The sequence below is a fragment of the Malaclemys terrapin genome, chromosome 7 (assembly GCF_027887155.1).
Source record: "Malaclemys terrapin pileata isolate rMalTer1 chromosome 7, rMalTer1.hap1, whole genome shotgun sequence".
Classification (NCBI taxonomy): domain Eukaryota; kingdom Metazoa; phylum Chordata; order Testudines; family Emydidae; genus Malaclemys; species Malaclemys terrapin.
In genome coordinates this window covers 62,206,280-62,220,949 of record NC_071511.1, presented here as the reverse complement: position 1 = coordinate 62,220,949, position 14,670 = coordinate 62,206,280, and the positions used below count along the sequence as shown (strand labels likewise).

Here is a 14,670-nt window from a genome sequence, read left to right as displayed (position 1 = left end):
TCAACCAGGAGTTCTGGGCTGGCTGCAAGAGTCTCTGGGTGAGGATCTCTGCCCTGTGGTATACAGGCAGTCAGTCTGAGCGATCAGAATGGTCCCATCTGGCCTTAACATCTAGGACGCTCTAAAGCTATTAAATTCCATGGTACTTTCCCAATGCCGGAGCAATGACTGAACTGGGCTCCTGACGCAGGACCGTGCTCCAATGACAGTGAATTTGATTATCACTTTTTACACTTCCGTGTTAAGTGGCTGGACTTGGCACAGCTGTCAGCATTGCTGAGCCCTTGCAAAGAAAGACTCAAAAAAAAAAACAACAACCCCAAAACCAATTACAACCGGGAGAAGAATGAATAAGCCATGGTGAAGATGTACATTTATTTTTACTTACAGAAAAGCTGCTGATCACCACATTCATTTTGGCACTTGGAGACACTTGGAAGTGCTTTGCTGCAAGGTGACAAATCACAATCTCTATAAAAATATACAAAGTGGTGTAAAATCGCCAATGATGTTCCACAACGAAGGCCTAAAAGCAGTACACACACACACACACAAACACACGGTGCAAACGAGAGTGGCACAGTGATTTCACATCAACCAGATCCTACAGACTTGAAGATGTGTTAATGACCAAACAAAAAAGGTACCCTAGCCAGCAGCAATGTAATTAAATGGTGTCAGATTTAGCCTGGTAATTAGCAATCAAATTGCAACTGAGACTAGCGAAGCATAAATGACATTTAAAAGCTTACTCAAATTAAAGTGCAATGCGTGTTAACATTTGCCTCCATACAGCACTGGATAGCAACACTGAAGCACTTAGCTGCTCTAAAAGGTTGCTATTTTTGTGGTCTGCCCATAGCCTATTTTCTTCCCTCCTGACATGAAGAAGGTCATGGGCACTCCGCAACCACCGTGTCGAAAAACCATTAACGAAACACTACTGGACAGGGACCGAAAGGTCCTTCTGGGGTTAATGCAATGTGTGCAGACAAAAGCTAACCCCTGTATAGCACGAAGAAGAGTATTACTTCAGTCCATCTCAAATTATCCATGGAGGTGCAGAAAAACACTATCTCAGCCTTGGTGTGGCATGGCGTTCGAATGGCTATTTGGCCGCCGCGCCGACAGATTCCCCCGGCAGCCCCCATTATAAATACAGAAATAAAGAAAAGCAAAGAATAACCATTCGGACCACGTTTTTATGCTCAAGAGATTGGGGGAGGGGCATCTCTCAGAATGGAGCAAAATCTCTTCTCTGTGCCAGAAAGAAAACAATTTGTTCCTGCCCTAGGCGCCCTTTCAGCATTGTCTTTTTGTTGGTTGATTTGGGACACAAAACTAGCTTTGAATGGGTTAATACTCTCCTTGAAGTTAATACACGCACTCCCGGAACCACAGTCCAGGTGTGTCTGGCTCCTGTCCCTTACTGCTGAATGCCAGCCGGATCCTCTTTGCCTTTCTCAGCTTTCTTCAAGGCATTAATGACCGGTAACCAAGGGGAAGGCAGGTCAGGGATGGTTTTCTTGCCTTGATTTAAGTGGTTAATGGCTGTGTAGAGACTTCCTTGGGGTCCCACTTCCTGCTCTGAATAGTACATCTCCAGCGCGGCGGGAGTGCAGTGCTTGTGCTGGGGAAAAGAACAGAAAACACCATGAGCAAAAGAGACCTGCAGGCCTTGGTTAGAAAGCAGAGGGAGCAGGGACGCTGGCTGGGCCCCAAGCTCCCTTGTAACCAATAACTGTGCTGGGTCATGCTCTTCCATGCGGCAAGAGAAAGGGTGCAGATAACTCGACCCCCTGTAGTGCCTGCTGATCCACTCCCTGGGGCGGTGTCTCTTTACACTGGCATAACTCCACTGGCAACACGAGTTCCTCTGGATTCGCATCAGAAGCAGAATTCTGCTCCCTGTCTATTTGTCCAAGCTGGGAAACAGGGTGGATGGGCTTCGACTTCTGCCTCAGTGACCATTCTCCTATATATGCTGGGTTCCCTGGCCTGCCTACATCCCCCATGCTCCTCCTCTTGGTGCTGGGAGGCAGCCACATCATGGGAGTTCGTGGCTGTATTGCATTATGGGATATATCATCTGGTCGGGGAGCCCGGCCCATAGAGGACATGAAGCAGTCAGGACCTGAGGCATCTGACTTACAACTCCCATGAGGCAATGCATCAGGATCCCCAGATTGAAATATTCATTTTGGGAGTATCTGGTTTTGCCACAGAAAACAGGCACTTTTCATGAAAAGCCCAAACCCCCATTTTCTCTCAAAAATAATTTCAACTGAGAATTTTTGACCATCCCAAATTCCTGAAGCCAGGTGATTTCCCCTGAGTTTGGGGTTTAATGGCAAACATCTCACGCAGAGCTGGTTCCAGCTTCTGACATGTCCCCAGTCTCATCGAGCCGCTCTCCCCACAGTAAGCACACGCAGGAGTTAGGACAAGAGAAAGGCTGGGCCTGCCCTGGGAAGGTGCAGGATGGGGAATTTCAAAAGCCTCTCAGTGATTTAGTAGCAGGATCCCAGCTGCTGTCCTACATCAGATAGGACCTTTCTATGCCAGAACAGCACGCGTATGCTTAAACATGGCAGCTAGCCCCTTTGAACAAACCCTTAAAATCCTCATGCAGGCAGGACAGATTGGATTTTAACCAGGGCCGGCTCTACCATTTTTGCCACCCCAAGCAAAAAAAACAAACAAACAAAAAAGCCGCCCGGACTGTGCCGCCCCAAGAATGGACGGAATGTCGCCTCTTCCTCCGCTGGTGCCTGGAGCCGACCCTGATTTTAACCCATGTCTGCTGGTGTCTCCCCACTAGGGCTCACCTTGACTAGCTAACAGCCTGCAGCCTGCCCCGGCTGCCCTAGAGTTTGAGAACATATTAGTTCAAGTCTACTTGGGAGCGTGTCTTTAAAACTTGCCTTTTATCGTAGTGGGGAGAGGCCTCAGATATCCTTAATGTGCTAAATGGGCCAAATCCTGCCTGCCTGAGTGGGGTAACCCTAGACTATTAGCTTCAACACTGTCAGCGTGAGAGGCAACATGGTCTGGGAGGTAGAGGGGGGGAGGGGAGGGGGCCTATAGGGCGAAGAAAGGATGGAGTGCCTTCTGCCTCACCTCTGCCCCAGCAGTGCTGTCACATGTGGGGGGGGGGGGCCTCTCCAGCAAGCTCTCAATTCCTTTGTTTGTAACAGGCATATGATTGTTCACTGCAGCCGAGGCACCTGGCACTGGCCAATAATCAGGGCTGTGACAGTCACACAAATATTAACAGCAGTGAGTGGAATTGGTGACGTTTGAACTCATGGGCTCCTGGCTCCCAGCTCGGTGCACCTTCCCTTCTTTTGCCCCTTTTCTGAAGCCCTCAGAGAAGATGGACACCCTGTGCTCAGGGACCCGTGAGAAGATGGTCTATGCTGTCAATGTTGGTCAAGTGGAGGAGTGTGGGGGAAAGGGGCCACTGTTGGCACCTTGCAGTCTTCACAGACTGGCCTAGCAGAACTGGGCAGCCACTGGCATCCCACAGGACCTGCTGGAGTTAGGCAGGGATCCCCACACAAAAGTTGCTGGGGGCAGAAAAGTCCCCCAAAAGACCCCAGGGCTGAAATCCTGGCCCCACTGAGTCCAGGGCAGCTTTTGGGGCCAGGAACTCCTGCATGCCCCCAAATTCTGTGGGTCTTGCATGGCACAGGAGGAATCTGTGGGCTAGATGCCCCCTCAGAGTTCTGACCCTTGGGACTCCCCAGGGGGCTAGACACTGAGCTGGGGTCTGCCCTTGTCCACTCCTCAACAGGCTGGCTAGCCTCCCAACAGGCCTGTCTGTGCTGTTCTGATGGAGCGCCCAACACAGCCTGCCCCCGCCACTGCTCCCTGAGCCCTTGCTGGGGAAGCATCACAACAAACCAACAGCCCCCACTCTTCCCAACACGCTGGCCAAGCAGGCCCGACATTTCCCCTGCCAGGTATTTGGCTCAGGCTGATTTTGAGGGGGAAATTTCAGTCAAAACAGTTCAGCTGTTTCAGAGAACAAAGGGAGGGGAAATACATTGCTTTGCCCAGGTTAGCAAATTCTTTTTTAAATTTGGCCAAGTTATAAGCCATTGGAAAAATCTCATTTGACACATGCTCCTTAGAAACTTCATAGATGTTAGCAGTAAACTCTCCAAAGGTTCTGCCCTCACTGAACATGCTCCATCCCCTCACATCTCCCCACTGCCTCCTGTGGAAAAAATAGTCTGTGATCACATCATTACAAACTGTATCAGAATGCATACACACAAAAGGGCAGAGTTAAGGTTGTACAGGCAGTCTTAATTCTGGCATTTCCTAACGTTTGAGTGCTTGGCTTTGCAACCTTAATTTTCTTTTAACTTGTGTGTGTCTGTCTGTGCATCGGTGTGTGTAACATATAATACATGTTAACAAACAAAATCTACGTTTAGTGACAGTTCAGGTTGGTGCAGGACACATCCCATCTGTCCAAAAACTTAAAAGCTTGGAAATAAGCAGTTAAGTGGAAAGATTCCTGCATTCCTTGTCACCTTTGTCTGTCTACAACTTCAATAGCACCCTCCAACGCACCACAGAGCTCACTTCCATCTCCAGCCAATACCCAAAAGCAACACATGTCCCAACAGCATCAAACTTGCATCTAACACAAAACCTTACCAGTGATCTCCGCTGTGCTAAGACAGAATATGTTCCCAAATGCATGGCATGTGTGGCAGTCAGATGGGCTGATTTGGTCATATAATTGATATGAGGTCACATTTAAAGGGTTTGGGTTAGTGACAAGTCCTAATGCAACATTAACTGCCACTGAATGTAGTTTTTGTTTGCTAATTTCACACTTTTTTTATTCAGCTTTGGTGTAGCTGGGCTGTCCCCAGAGTCAAGGAGAAGGGGAGATGCCTCTGCCTGAGAATCAGAGGGAGAAGCTATGGTGCTGAGACTGCTTTTAGGTCGACCCTCCGGAAGGGTGTGAGCAGCTGAATGACATGTCTCATTCAGTTCTGTGTCTAACACTGTATCCCATTGGAAAGTTACTGAAAGAGAAGTGCTTCGTGTTTAGCGGTCAGCTGGAGGGATCATAGAAGATTAGGGTTGGAAGAGACCTCAGGAGGTCATCTAGTCCAATCCCCTGCTCAAAGCAGGACCAACACCAACTAAATCATCCCAGCCAGGGCTTTGTCAAGCCAGGCCTCAAAAATCTCTAAGGAAGGAGATTCCACCACCTCCCTAGGTAAACCCATTCCAGTGCTTCACCACCCTCCTAGTGAAATAGTGTTTCCTAATATCTAACCTAGACCTCCCCCACTGCAACTTGAGACCATTGCTCCCTATTCTGTCATCTGCCACCACTGAGAACAGCTGAGCTCCATCCTCCTTGGAACCCCCTCCCCCTTTCAGGTAATTGAAGGCTGCTATCAAATCCCCCCCCCCCCCTCACTCTTCTCTTCTGCAGACTAAATAACCCCAGTTCCCTCAGCCTCTCCTCGTAAGTCATGTGCCCCAGCCCTCTAAGCATTTTCATTGCCCTCCGCTGCACTCTCTCCAATTTGTCCACATCGGTTCTCTCCCCCCAGCTTAGTGTCATCTGCTGTGGCACCCTCTGTGCCTTTACTCACTCCCTGAAACACTCCCTGCCTCTCCTTGACATCCCAGAATTAGGTACCACCAGGGGAGGCTGCAGCAGCAGGTTGCCCTGCATTACACTTGCCTGGCTGCCTACTGCACAGCCTCTAAACACAAGTCTTTGTAGCTTGGGCTGAGAAGCTAGATGCCACAGGCCCAGATTGTCACAGACTCATAACCTGTGTGGACTGGGCATGGAGGGGGACATGAAGCAAATGCACTGGCTGGTGGGTTACAGTGTGTGATCAGCAAGAGAGGCGGGAAGCATGTGTATTTGGGTGACTCACACCACACTTCATCACAGCTTCACAGTGCTCTCTTCACGGCGCGACCATGTGCCGCCCCCCACACACAGTATCAGCAGCGGTGGAACCCCTCGACCGTCACACCCCTCACTTACGGAAATGTGGCCTGGCCGGAGAGGAGAATGGGGAGTTAGAGGCACCCAAACTACAATGTCCACGTGGCACTGCCTCACAATGGAAATATTTTGGTTTTCAGGCTGCCCGTTTTTGGACCATTCCGTGGAAACCAGGCACTTCCCATGAAATATTTCATTCCATCAAAACCCCAATTTTCCATCAAAAAAGATTTCTGACCAGGCCTACCCCAGCTCCCTTGGCCATGCTCCTTCACAGGCAGCAGCATTGGGGGTGGGCATGGGCCCCCGGCAGGGCAGGAGTTGCTGACACCTTGTGCCACTGCTGTCCCCTCCTTGTAAACTTTCCTCCAGGTTGGCTCCTCCCACTGGGTCAGCACCAGCTTCCACTGGCAAAAAACCCTGCACTGAATTGGGCCCTTGGCATGGTCTCTCCTTACCACCTGCCCCCCAACCCGACATGGCAGGCTGCATCCCTCTGATATTCAGCCCTCCTCATACACACAGGCCAATTACAGGAGTCAAGGCTCACCGGGAGGAGGCGCAAGGAGAGTTCTGCTCCAAGAACACACCCTGGAGCGCCCCCCCTTTGTGCCTCGGCTGCCCAGCAGTCACAGCCTGCCAGCCTGAAGATGGGGGGGGGGGTATTCCAGCCCATGAAGCCACCCACTTGGTTTCTGCTGCTTGGGGCACAGACACAGGGGTTTCTTTTCCCAAAGCAGTAAATGTGTTTCCACTGGGAAAGGGCCATTCTTAGTGGCATCCTGCACCTCTGCATTGCGCTCTGAAATCACCCAGCAGGGGCGCCAGCGGGAGGCCAGTCTGGGCATGTACAACAATGGTGTGCAAACGGCTCACATAGCCAGAGCGCTGCTAAGGGTGAGAAATAACACACTGGACTGATCCTGGGCAAATGCAAGCTAATCAGTGATACACAAGTACTCCGTGTAAGGCACATGCTTGGGAAAAAGCCCTGGGGGGAGGAGCTAGACGTGTGCTGGAAAGCACAGCCCCAGCAAGCTGCCAAACAAAGCAGTAAAACAGCCCCTACGTTTTGGGCAGCATACAAAAGGGCAGCAAGTCAGAAGAGGGAGCTGATTCAGATTCCCTGGGGATAGACAGACAGACTGATAATTCCCCTCTTCTACAGCACAAGAGCACCAAGTTCAGTTCTGGGCATCGCAGTATCAGAGGAAGGTAGGCAAATTGCTACACCAATCCCTATGGTTGTACCACTGGGTAGATAGTATCAGCAGATCTCTCCTTCACATCACTCATAGGACACTTTGCCCCAGTCAAGAGGAGCAAGCATTTCGCTCTGCAGGTGTGATGCTTGCTGGGGTCCCCCCGGAGGATCCCTGCGGACATGGGGTGTCTGAAGAAAGAACACAGCCAGCGGCTGTGATCAGCTGGTTATACCATTCACCCACACTCATCTCCACCTCCATGTGAACATCGCTTACAAGACACTTACTGGGCGATACAGGCCAGTGTCAGGGTTCAGCAATTGACCGTCTCAAAAGCACAACATCCCAACAGTCCCAAAGGGAGCTCATCCTCCAAAGCCGAGAGCATGGACAGCTGAGGGCCCTCAGCACCATGCAAGCTCGGGGCCCATACGCGAGCCAGGGCACAGCATAATGCAAACATTTGACACTGAGGAGATGGCAGCATCCTTCCTTTCCCAGCACCACCATCAGTAAGGCAATAACCGAGACAGGCCAGAGGGAGACAGGGGTCATCTTACCTTAAACACAAAGCCCTCTGGGCAGGTCAGCTGGTCATACCACAGTGCCTTGTACATGACCAGCATGAGCAGGCAGGCCAGGAAGGCCATCGTGATGAGAATCAACCCCGTCAGCTGGAAGGAAAGGGAACAAAACAGAACTGGCATGAGCCCAAATGAAGATGTTTTGTGTATTTTTCACAAAAATCCCCAAACCTGAAGACATCGACAAACAATGAGAGAGGGTACCCTGCCTTTATGAGACCGTCACCATATCCAGGTCAGGTGTCCACACAGACCTTACAATGAGAGGGGCGGTATTACCTCTATATATGGCACTAGTGGGACCATCACTGGATACCCCGTCCAGATCTGGTGTCTGCATTTCTAATCAACTGGACCAACTGGAAAGGATTTGGAAGAGAGTGATATGAATGATTCAAGTCTGGAAACCTGCCTTGTGATGAGAGACTAAAGAAACTCACTCTGTTTCATTTATCTCAGGGTATGTCTACACTACGAAATTAGTTCGAATTTATAGAAGCAGGTTTTATTGAAATCGGTTGTATACAGCCGATTGTGTATGTCCACACAATAAAATGCTCTAGGTGCTCTAGTCGGCAGACCGCGTCCACAGTACGAGGCTAGCGTCGACTTCCGGAGCATTGCACTATGGGTAGCTATCCCACAGCTATCCCACAGTTCCCGCAGTCTCCGCCGCCCCTTGGAATTCTGGGTTGAGATCCCAATGCCCGGATGATGCAAAACAGTGTCGCGGGCGGTTCTGGGTACATGTCGTCAGGCCCCTCCCTCCCCCGTCACAGCAACGGCAGACAATAGATTCGCGCCTTTTTATCTGGGTTACCTGGGTTACCTGTGCAGACAACATGGAGCCCGCTCAGCACAGCTGAGCTCACCGTCACCATATGTCCTCTTGGTGCCGGCAGACGTGGGACTGCATTGCTACACAGCAGCAGCTGCTAACTGCCTTTTGGCGGTAGACGGTGCAGTAGACTGGTAGCCTTCATCGGCGATCTGGGTGCTGGCAGCCGTGGGGCTTGCCTTTTGGCAGTAAATGGTGTATTATGACTGTTAGCCGGCCTATTACAAGTCGGGTCATCGCACATTAGCAGAGTCTTCCCTGAGCAGCAGCTCGTGCAATAGGCCTGAAGACCATCGTCATACACCGCCCCGTATTTGCTGCCAAGCACCCAGAAAGATGCCGAGGGCTATCAGTCACGCTGCACCGTCGTCTTAAGATGTAAAAAATAGATTTTCTCTGTATTCATTTGCTTCCCCCTCCCTCCGTCAAATCAACGGCCTGCTAAACCCAGGGTTTTCAGTTTAATCTTTGGGGGGGACCAGTCTGTGACAGTTGTTTGTGTCTCTCCCTGATGCACAGCCACCGTTCTTTATTTTAATTCCCTGTGCCTGTACGCCATGTCGTCACTCGGCCCCCCTCCCTCCTTCCCCTAGGCCGTCAGATACTACGTTTGCGCCACAGCTCGAGCCGCGAAGCGGTTCACGCCTTTTCTTTGAATTCTGGGTTGAGATCCCAATGCCCGGATGATGCAAAACAGTGTCGCGGGCGGTTCTGGGTACATGTCGTCAGGCCCCTCCCTCCCCCGTCACAGCAACGGCAGACAATAGATTCGCGCCTTTTTACCTGGGTTACCTGGGTTACCTGTGCAGACAACATGGAGCCCGCTCAGCACAGCTGAGCTCACCGTCACCATATGTCCTCTGGGTGCCGGCAGACGTGGGACTGCATTGCTACACAGCAGCAGCTGCTAACTGCCTTTTGGCAGTAGACGGTGTAGCATGAGTGATAGCCGTGGGGCTGGCAGCCGTAGGGCTGCATTGCACCAGCCCCTTCCAGGCGATGGTATATTATGACTGGTACCCGTCGTCGTCGTACTGGAGTGGCTGTCAATCATGGCCACCTGGGCAGACATGCTACTGTCTCGATGATGACGGTTACCAGTCATAATGTACTATTTTCTGCCAATTGCCCAATATTGTCTGCTAAGCACCCAGAAGAGGCCGAGGGCGATGCTGGGTGCTGGCGGACGTGGGGCTGGCAGACGTGGGGCTGCATTGCTACACAGCAGCAGCCCCTTGCCTTTTGGCAGATGATGGTATATTATGATTGGTACCCATCATCATCATACTGGTATGGCTGTCACTCATGCTGCAGCGTCGGCTGCCACCTTAAGATGTAAAAAATAGATTTGTTCTGTGTTCATTTGCTTCCCCTTCCTCCGTGAAATCAACGGCCTGCTAAGCCCAGGGTTTCCAGTTTAATCTTTGGGGGGGCCATTCTGTGTGACAGTTGTTTGTGTTTCTCCCTGTTCCTGTACCTGTACGCCATGTCGTCACTCGGCCCTCCCTCCCTCCCTCCCTCCCTCCCGCCCTCCTTCTCCTGGTCCATCAGATACTACTTTCGCGCCTTTTTTCTGACCAGGCGCCATAGCTAGCACTGGGATCATGGAGCCCGCTCAGATCACCGCGGCAATTATGAGCACTATGAACACCACGCGCATTGTCCTGGAGTATATGCAGAGCCAGAACATGCCAAGGCGAAACCCGGACCAGGCGAGGAGGCGATTGCAGCACGGCGACGAGAGTGATGAGGAAATTGACATGGCCATAGACCTCTCACAAGGCACAGGCCCCAGCAATGTGGAAATCATGGTGTCACTGGGGCAGGTTGATACCGTGGAACGCCGATTCTGGGCCCGGGAAACAAGCACAGACTGGTGGGACCGCATCGTGCTGCAGGTATGGGACGATTCCCAGTGGCTGCGAAACTTTCGCATGCGTAAGGGCACTTTCATGGAACTTTGTGACTTGCTTTCCCCTGCCCTGAAACGCCAGGATACCAAGATGAGAGCAGCCCTCACAGTTGAGAAGCGAGTGGCGATAGCCCTGTGGAAGCTTGCAACGCCAGACAGCTACCGGTCAGTCGGGAATCAATTTGGAGTGGGCAAATCTACTGTGGGGGCTGCTGTGATCCAATTTGCCAGGGCAATGAAAGACCTGGTGATAGCAAGGGTAGTGACTCTGGGCAACGTGCAGTCAATAGTGGATGGTTTTGCTGAAATGGGATTCCCAAACTGTGGCGGGGCGATAGACGGAACCCATATCCCTATCTTGTCACCAGAGCACCAAGCCACCGACTACGTAAACCGCAAGGGGTACTTTTCAATGCTGCTGCAAGCCCTGGTGGATCACAAGGGACGTTTCACCAACATCAACGTGGGATGGCCGGGAAAGGTACATGATGCTCGCGTCTTCAGGAACTCTGCTCTGTTTCGAAAGCTGGAGGAAGGGACTTTCTTCCCGGACCAGAAAGTGACCATTGGGGATGTTGAAATGCCTATCGTGATCCTTGGGGACCCAGCCTACCCCTTAATGCCATGGCTCATGAAGCCGTACACAGGCAGCCTGGACAGGAGTCAGGACCTGTTCAACTACAGGCTGAGCAAGTGCCGAATGGTGGTGGAATGTGCATTTGGACGTTTAAAAGCGCGCTGGCGCAGCTTACTGACTCGCTCAGACCTCAGCGAAAAGAATATCCCCATTGTTATTGCTGCTTGCTGTGCGCTCCACAATATCTGTGAGAGTAAGGGGGAGACCTTTATGGCGGGGTGGGAGGTTGAGGCAACTCGCCTGGCCGCTGATTACGCGCAGCCAGACACCAGGGCGGTTAGAGGAGCACAGCAGGGCGCGGTGCGCATCAGAGAAGCTTTGAAAACGAGTTTTGTGACTGGCCAGGCTACTGTGTGAAACTTCTGTTTGTTTCTCCTTGATGAACCCTCCAACCCCCCCCCCCGACCCGGTTCACTCTACTTCCCTGTAAACCAACCAACCACCCCACCCCACCCTCCCCTCCCCCTTGCAGAGGCAATAAAGTCATTGTTTTTTCACATTCATGCATTCTTTATTAGTTCCTTACAGAGGTAGGGGGATAATTGCCAAGGTAGCTGGGATGGGTGGGGGAGGAGGGATGGAAAAGGACACACTGCATTTTAAAACTTTAACTCTTATTGAAGCCCAGCCTTCTGATGCTTGGGCGATCATCTGGGGTGGAGTGACTGGGTGGACGGAGGCCCCCCCACCGTGTTCTTGGGCGTCTGGGTGAGGAGGCTATGGAACTTGGGGAGGAGGGCTGTTGGTTACACAGGGGCTGTAGCGGCGGTCTCTGCTCCTGCTGCCTTTCCTGCAACTCAACCATACGCTCGAGCATATCAGTTTGATGCTCCAGCAGACGGAGCATTGCCTCTTGCCGTCTGTCTGCAAGCTGACGCCACCTATCGTCTTCAGCCCGCCACCTCTCCTCTCGTTCATGTTGGGCTTTTCTCATCTCCGACATTGACTGCCTCCACGCATTCTGCTGTGCTCTATCAGCCTGGGCGGACATCTGCAGCTCCGTGAACATCTCGTCCCTCGTCTTACGTTTTCTCTTTCTAATGTTCACAAGCCTCTGCGAAGGAGAAACATTTGCAGCTGGTGGAGGAGAAGGGAGAGGTGGTTAAAAAAGACACATTTTAGGGAACAATGGGTACAGTCTTTCATTACAAGGTCGCATATTTCGGCTTGCAGGCAGCCATCGTAGGCCACAGTGTTTTGGCTTTTTTAACCTTCTTAACATGCGGGAAAGATTGCAAACAGCAGCGCATTTCCCATATCAAGGATGAATTGGGTTGTCCATTTAAAATGGGGTTTCAATGTAAAAGGAGGGGGCTGCGGTTTCCCGGTTAACATGCAGCACAAACACAAGTAAACCACCCCCCCACACACGATTCTCTGGGATGATCACTTCACCCCTCCCCCCCACCGCGTGGTTAACAGCGGGGAACATTTCTGGTCAGAATAGCAGGAACGGGCGCCTCTGAATGTCCCCCTTAATAAAATCACCCCATTTCAACCAGGAGAGCTTTCTGGAGATGTCCCTGGAGGATTTCCGCTCCATCCCCATACACGTTAACAGACTTTTCCAGTAGATGTACTGGCCGCGATTGCCAGGGCAAATTAATCATTAAACACGCTTGCTTTTTTTTTGTAATGTTTACAAATAGTTACAAAGTTACACTCACCAGAGGTCTCCTGTGTGCCCTGAGGGTCTTGGGTGAGTTCGGGGGTTACTGGTTCCAGGTCCAGGGTCACAAACATATCCTGGCTGTTGGGGAAACCGGTTTCTCCGCTTCCTTGCTGCTGTGAGCTACCTACAGTACCTCCATCGTCATCTTCCTCGTTCCCCGAACCGTCTTCCCTGTGTGTTTCTCCAGTGAGAGAGTCATAGCACACGGTTGGGGTAGTGGTGGCTGCACCCCCTAGGATCGCATGCAGCTCCGCGTAGTAGCGGCAAGTTTGCGGCTCTGCCCCGGACCTTCCGTTTGCTTCTCTGGCTTTGTGGTAGGCTTGCCGTAGCTCCTTAATTTTCACGCGGCACTGCTGTGTGTCCCTGTTATGGCCTCGGTCCTTCATGGCCTTGGAGATCTTTTCTAATACTTTTCCATTTCTTTTACTGCTACGGAGTTCAGCTATCACTGCTTCATCTCCCCATATGGCGAGCAGATCTCGTACCTCCCGTTCGGTCCATGCTGGAGCTCTTTTGCGATCCTGGGAGGACTCCATGACGGTTACCTGTGCTGATGAGCTCTGCGTGGTCACCTGTGCTCTCCACGCTGGGCAAACAGGAAATGAAATTCAAACCTTTGCGGGTCTTTTCCTGTCTACCTGGTCAGTGCATCTGAGTTGAGAGCGCTGTCCAGAGCGGTCACAATGAAGCACTGTGGGATAGCTCCCGGAGGCCAATAACATCGAATTCCGTCCACACTACCCCAATTCCGACCCGCAAAGGCCGGTTTTATCGCTAATCCCCTCGTCGGAGGTGGTGTAAAGAAACCGGTTTAAAGGGCCCTTTAAGTCGAAAGAAAGGGCCTCGTTGTGTGGACGTGTCCAGGCTTAATTCGGTTTAACGCTGCTAAAGTCGACCTAAACCCGTAGTGTAGACCAGGCCTAAGAGAAGGTTGAGAAGTGACTTGATCTACAAGCATTTCCTTGGGGCAGAATTTTCCAATAATAGAGGGTTGTTTAATCTTGCAGAAAAGAGCAGAACAAGATCCAGTGGGTGGAAGCTAACGCTGGACAAACTTGAAATAAGGAGCACATTTTAAATGGAGGTTAGTTAGCCCCTGGAACAGCTCACCAAGACACATGGAGGGTTCTCCATCACTTGGGGAGTCTGGAAAGAATGTCTCTTTCTAAGAGATTTGCTCTAACTCCACTGCATGTTCTGGGCTACCTGCAGGAGTCACTGGTGGGTGGGGGGCTCGCTAGCCTGTGGTGGGCAGGAGGACAGACTGGATGGTTGGAACTGTCCCTTCTGGCCTCTGTGACTCTATGGATTCCAGAGGGAAGCAGATGGCCATTGCAGCTGCAGCCGTGGGGCGGGGAATATGTGTAGGCCCAAGATAAGTAGATAGAGTGATGTCACTGGCAATAACTCATTCCCTGGTGGGAGAAAAACAGGCCCCAGGAACTGGCCCTGACAGAAAGTGTGTGACATCATTTATAAATCGCTCAATAAAGCTGCTTCTCTTTCCATAGCGTGGGACGGAAATGCCCGCTGGTGCTGCAGAGCATGGGCAGTGTCACGGTGCCCACCTCAGGCACACTGGCTAAGGCCAGGCACCCAGTCTGCATGGATACGAAGAAAGAAAGTCAGCAAGGGAAGGCTCATTTTCACTTCCAGAACTTGCCTAGCTGGCTCTGGGTGGCGCAAGGTCTGATGTTATTTGTCTTATACCCAGTGGCTGCAAAGAGCTTTCCCTGCTTCCTCCAACAGAAAGCTTCCTGGGGGGGCTGGCTTGTTGGTTCTGAAGTTCTATTTTTGGCTGTGACTCATAGTGTGAGAGCTGCT

General features: G+C 51.5%; 1 protein-coding gene across 4 annotated transcripts in view; it reads right to left on the bottom strand.

Moving 5' to 3' along the window:
* Positions 1–356: 356 nt before the first annotated feature.
* CALY (calcyon neuron specific vesicular protein) overlaps positions 357–14,670 on the bottom strand; it is a 45,597-nt gene continuing 31,283 nt past the window's right edge. For all 4 annotated transcript variants that reach the window (XM_054034833.1, XM_054034836.1, XM_054034832.1 and 1 more), the window contains 2 exons: positions 7,764–7,877; positions 357–1,630 (listed from right to left, as the gene is read on the bottom strand). In XM_054034833.1, the coding sequence (XP_053890808.1) occupies positions 1,427–1,630; positions 7,764–7,877 (318 nt within the window). In that variant the 3' untranslated portion in view covers positions 357–1,426. The remainder of the gene's footprint in view (positions 1,631–7,763; positions 7,878–14,670) is intronic.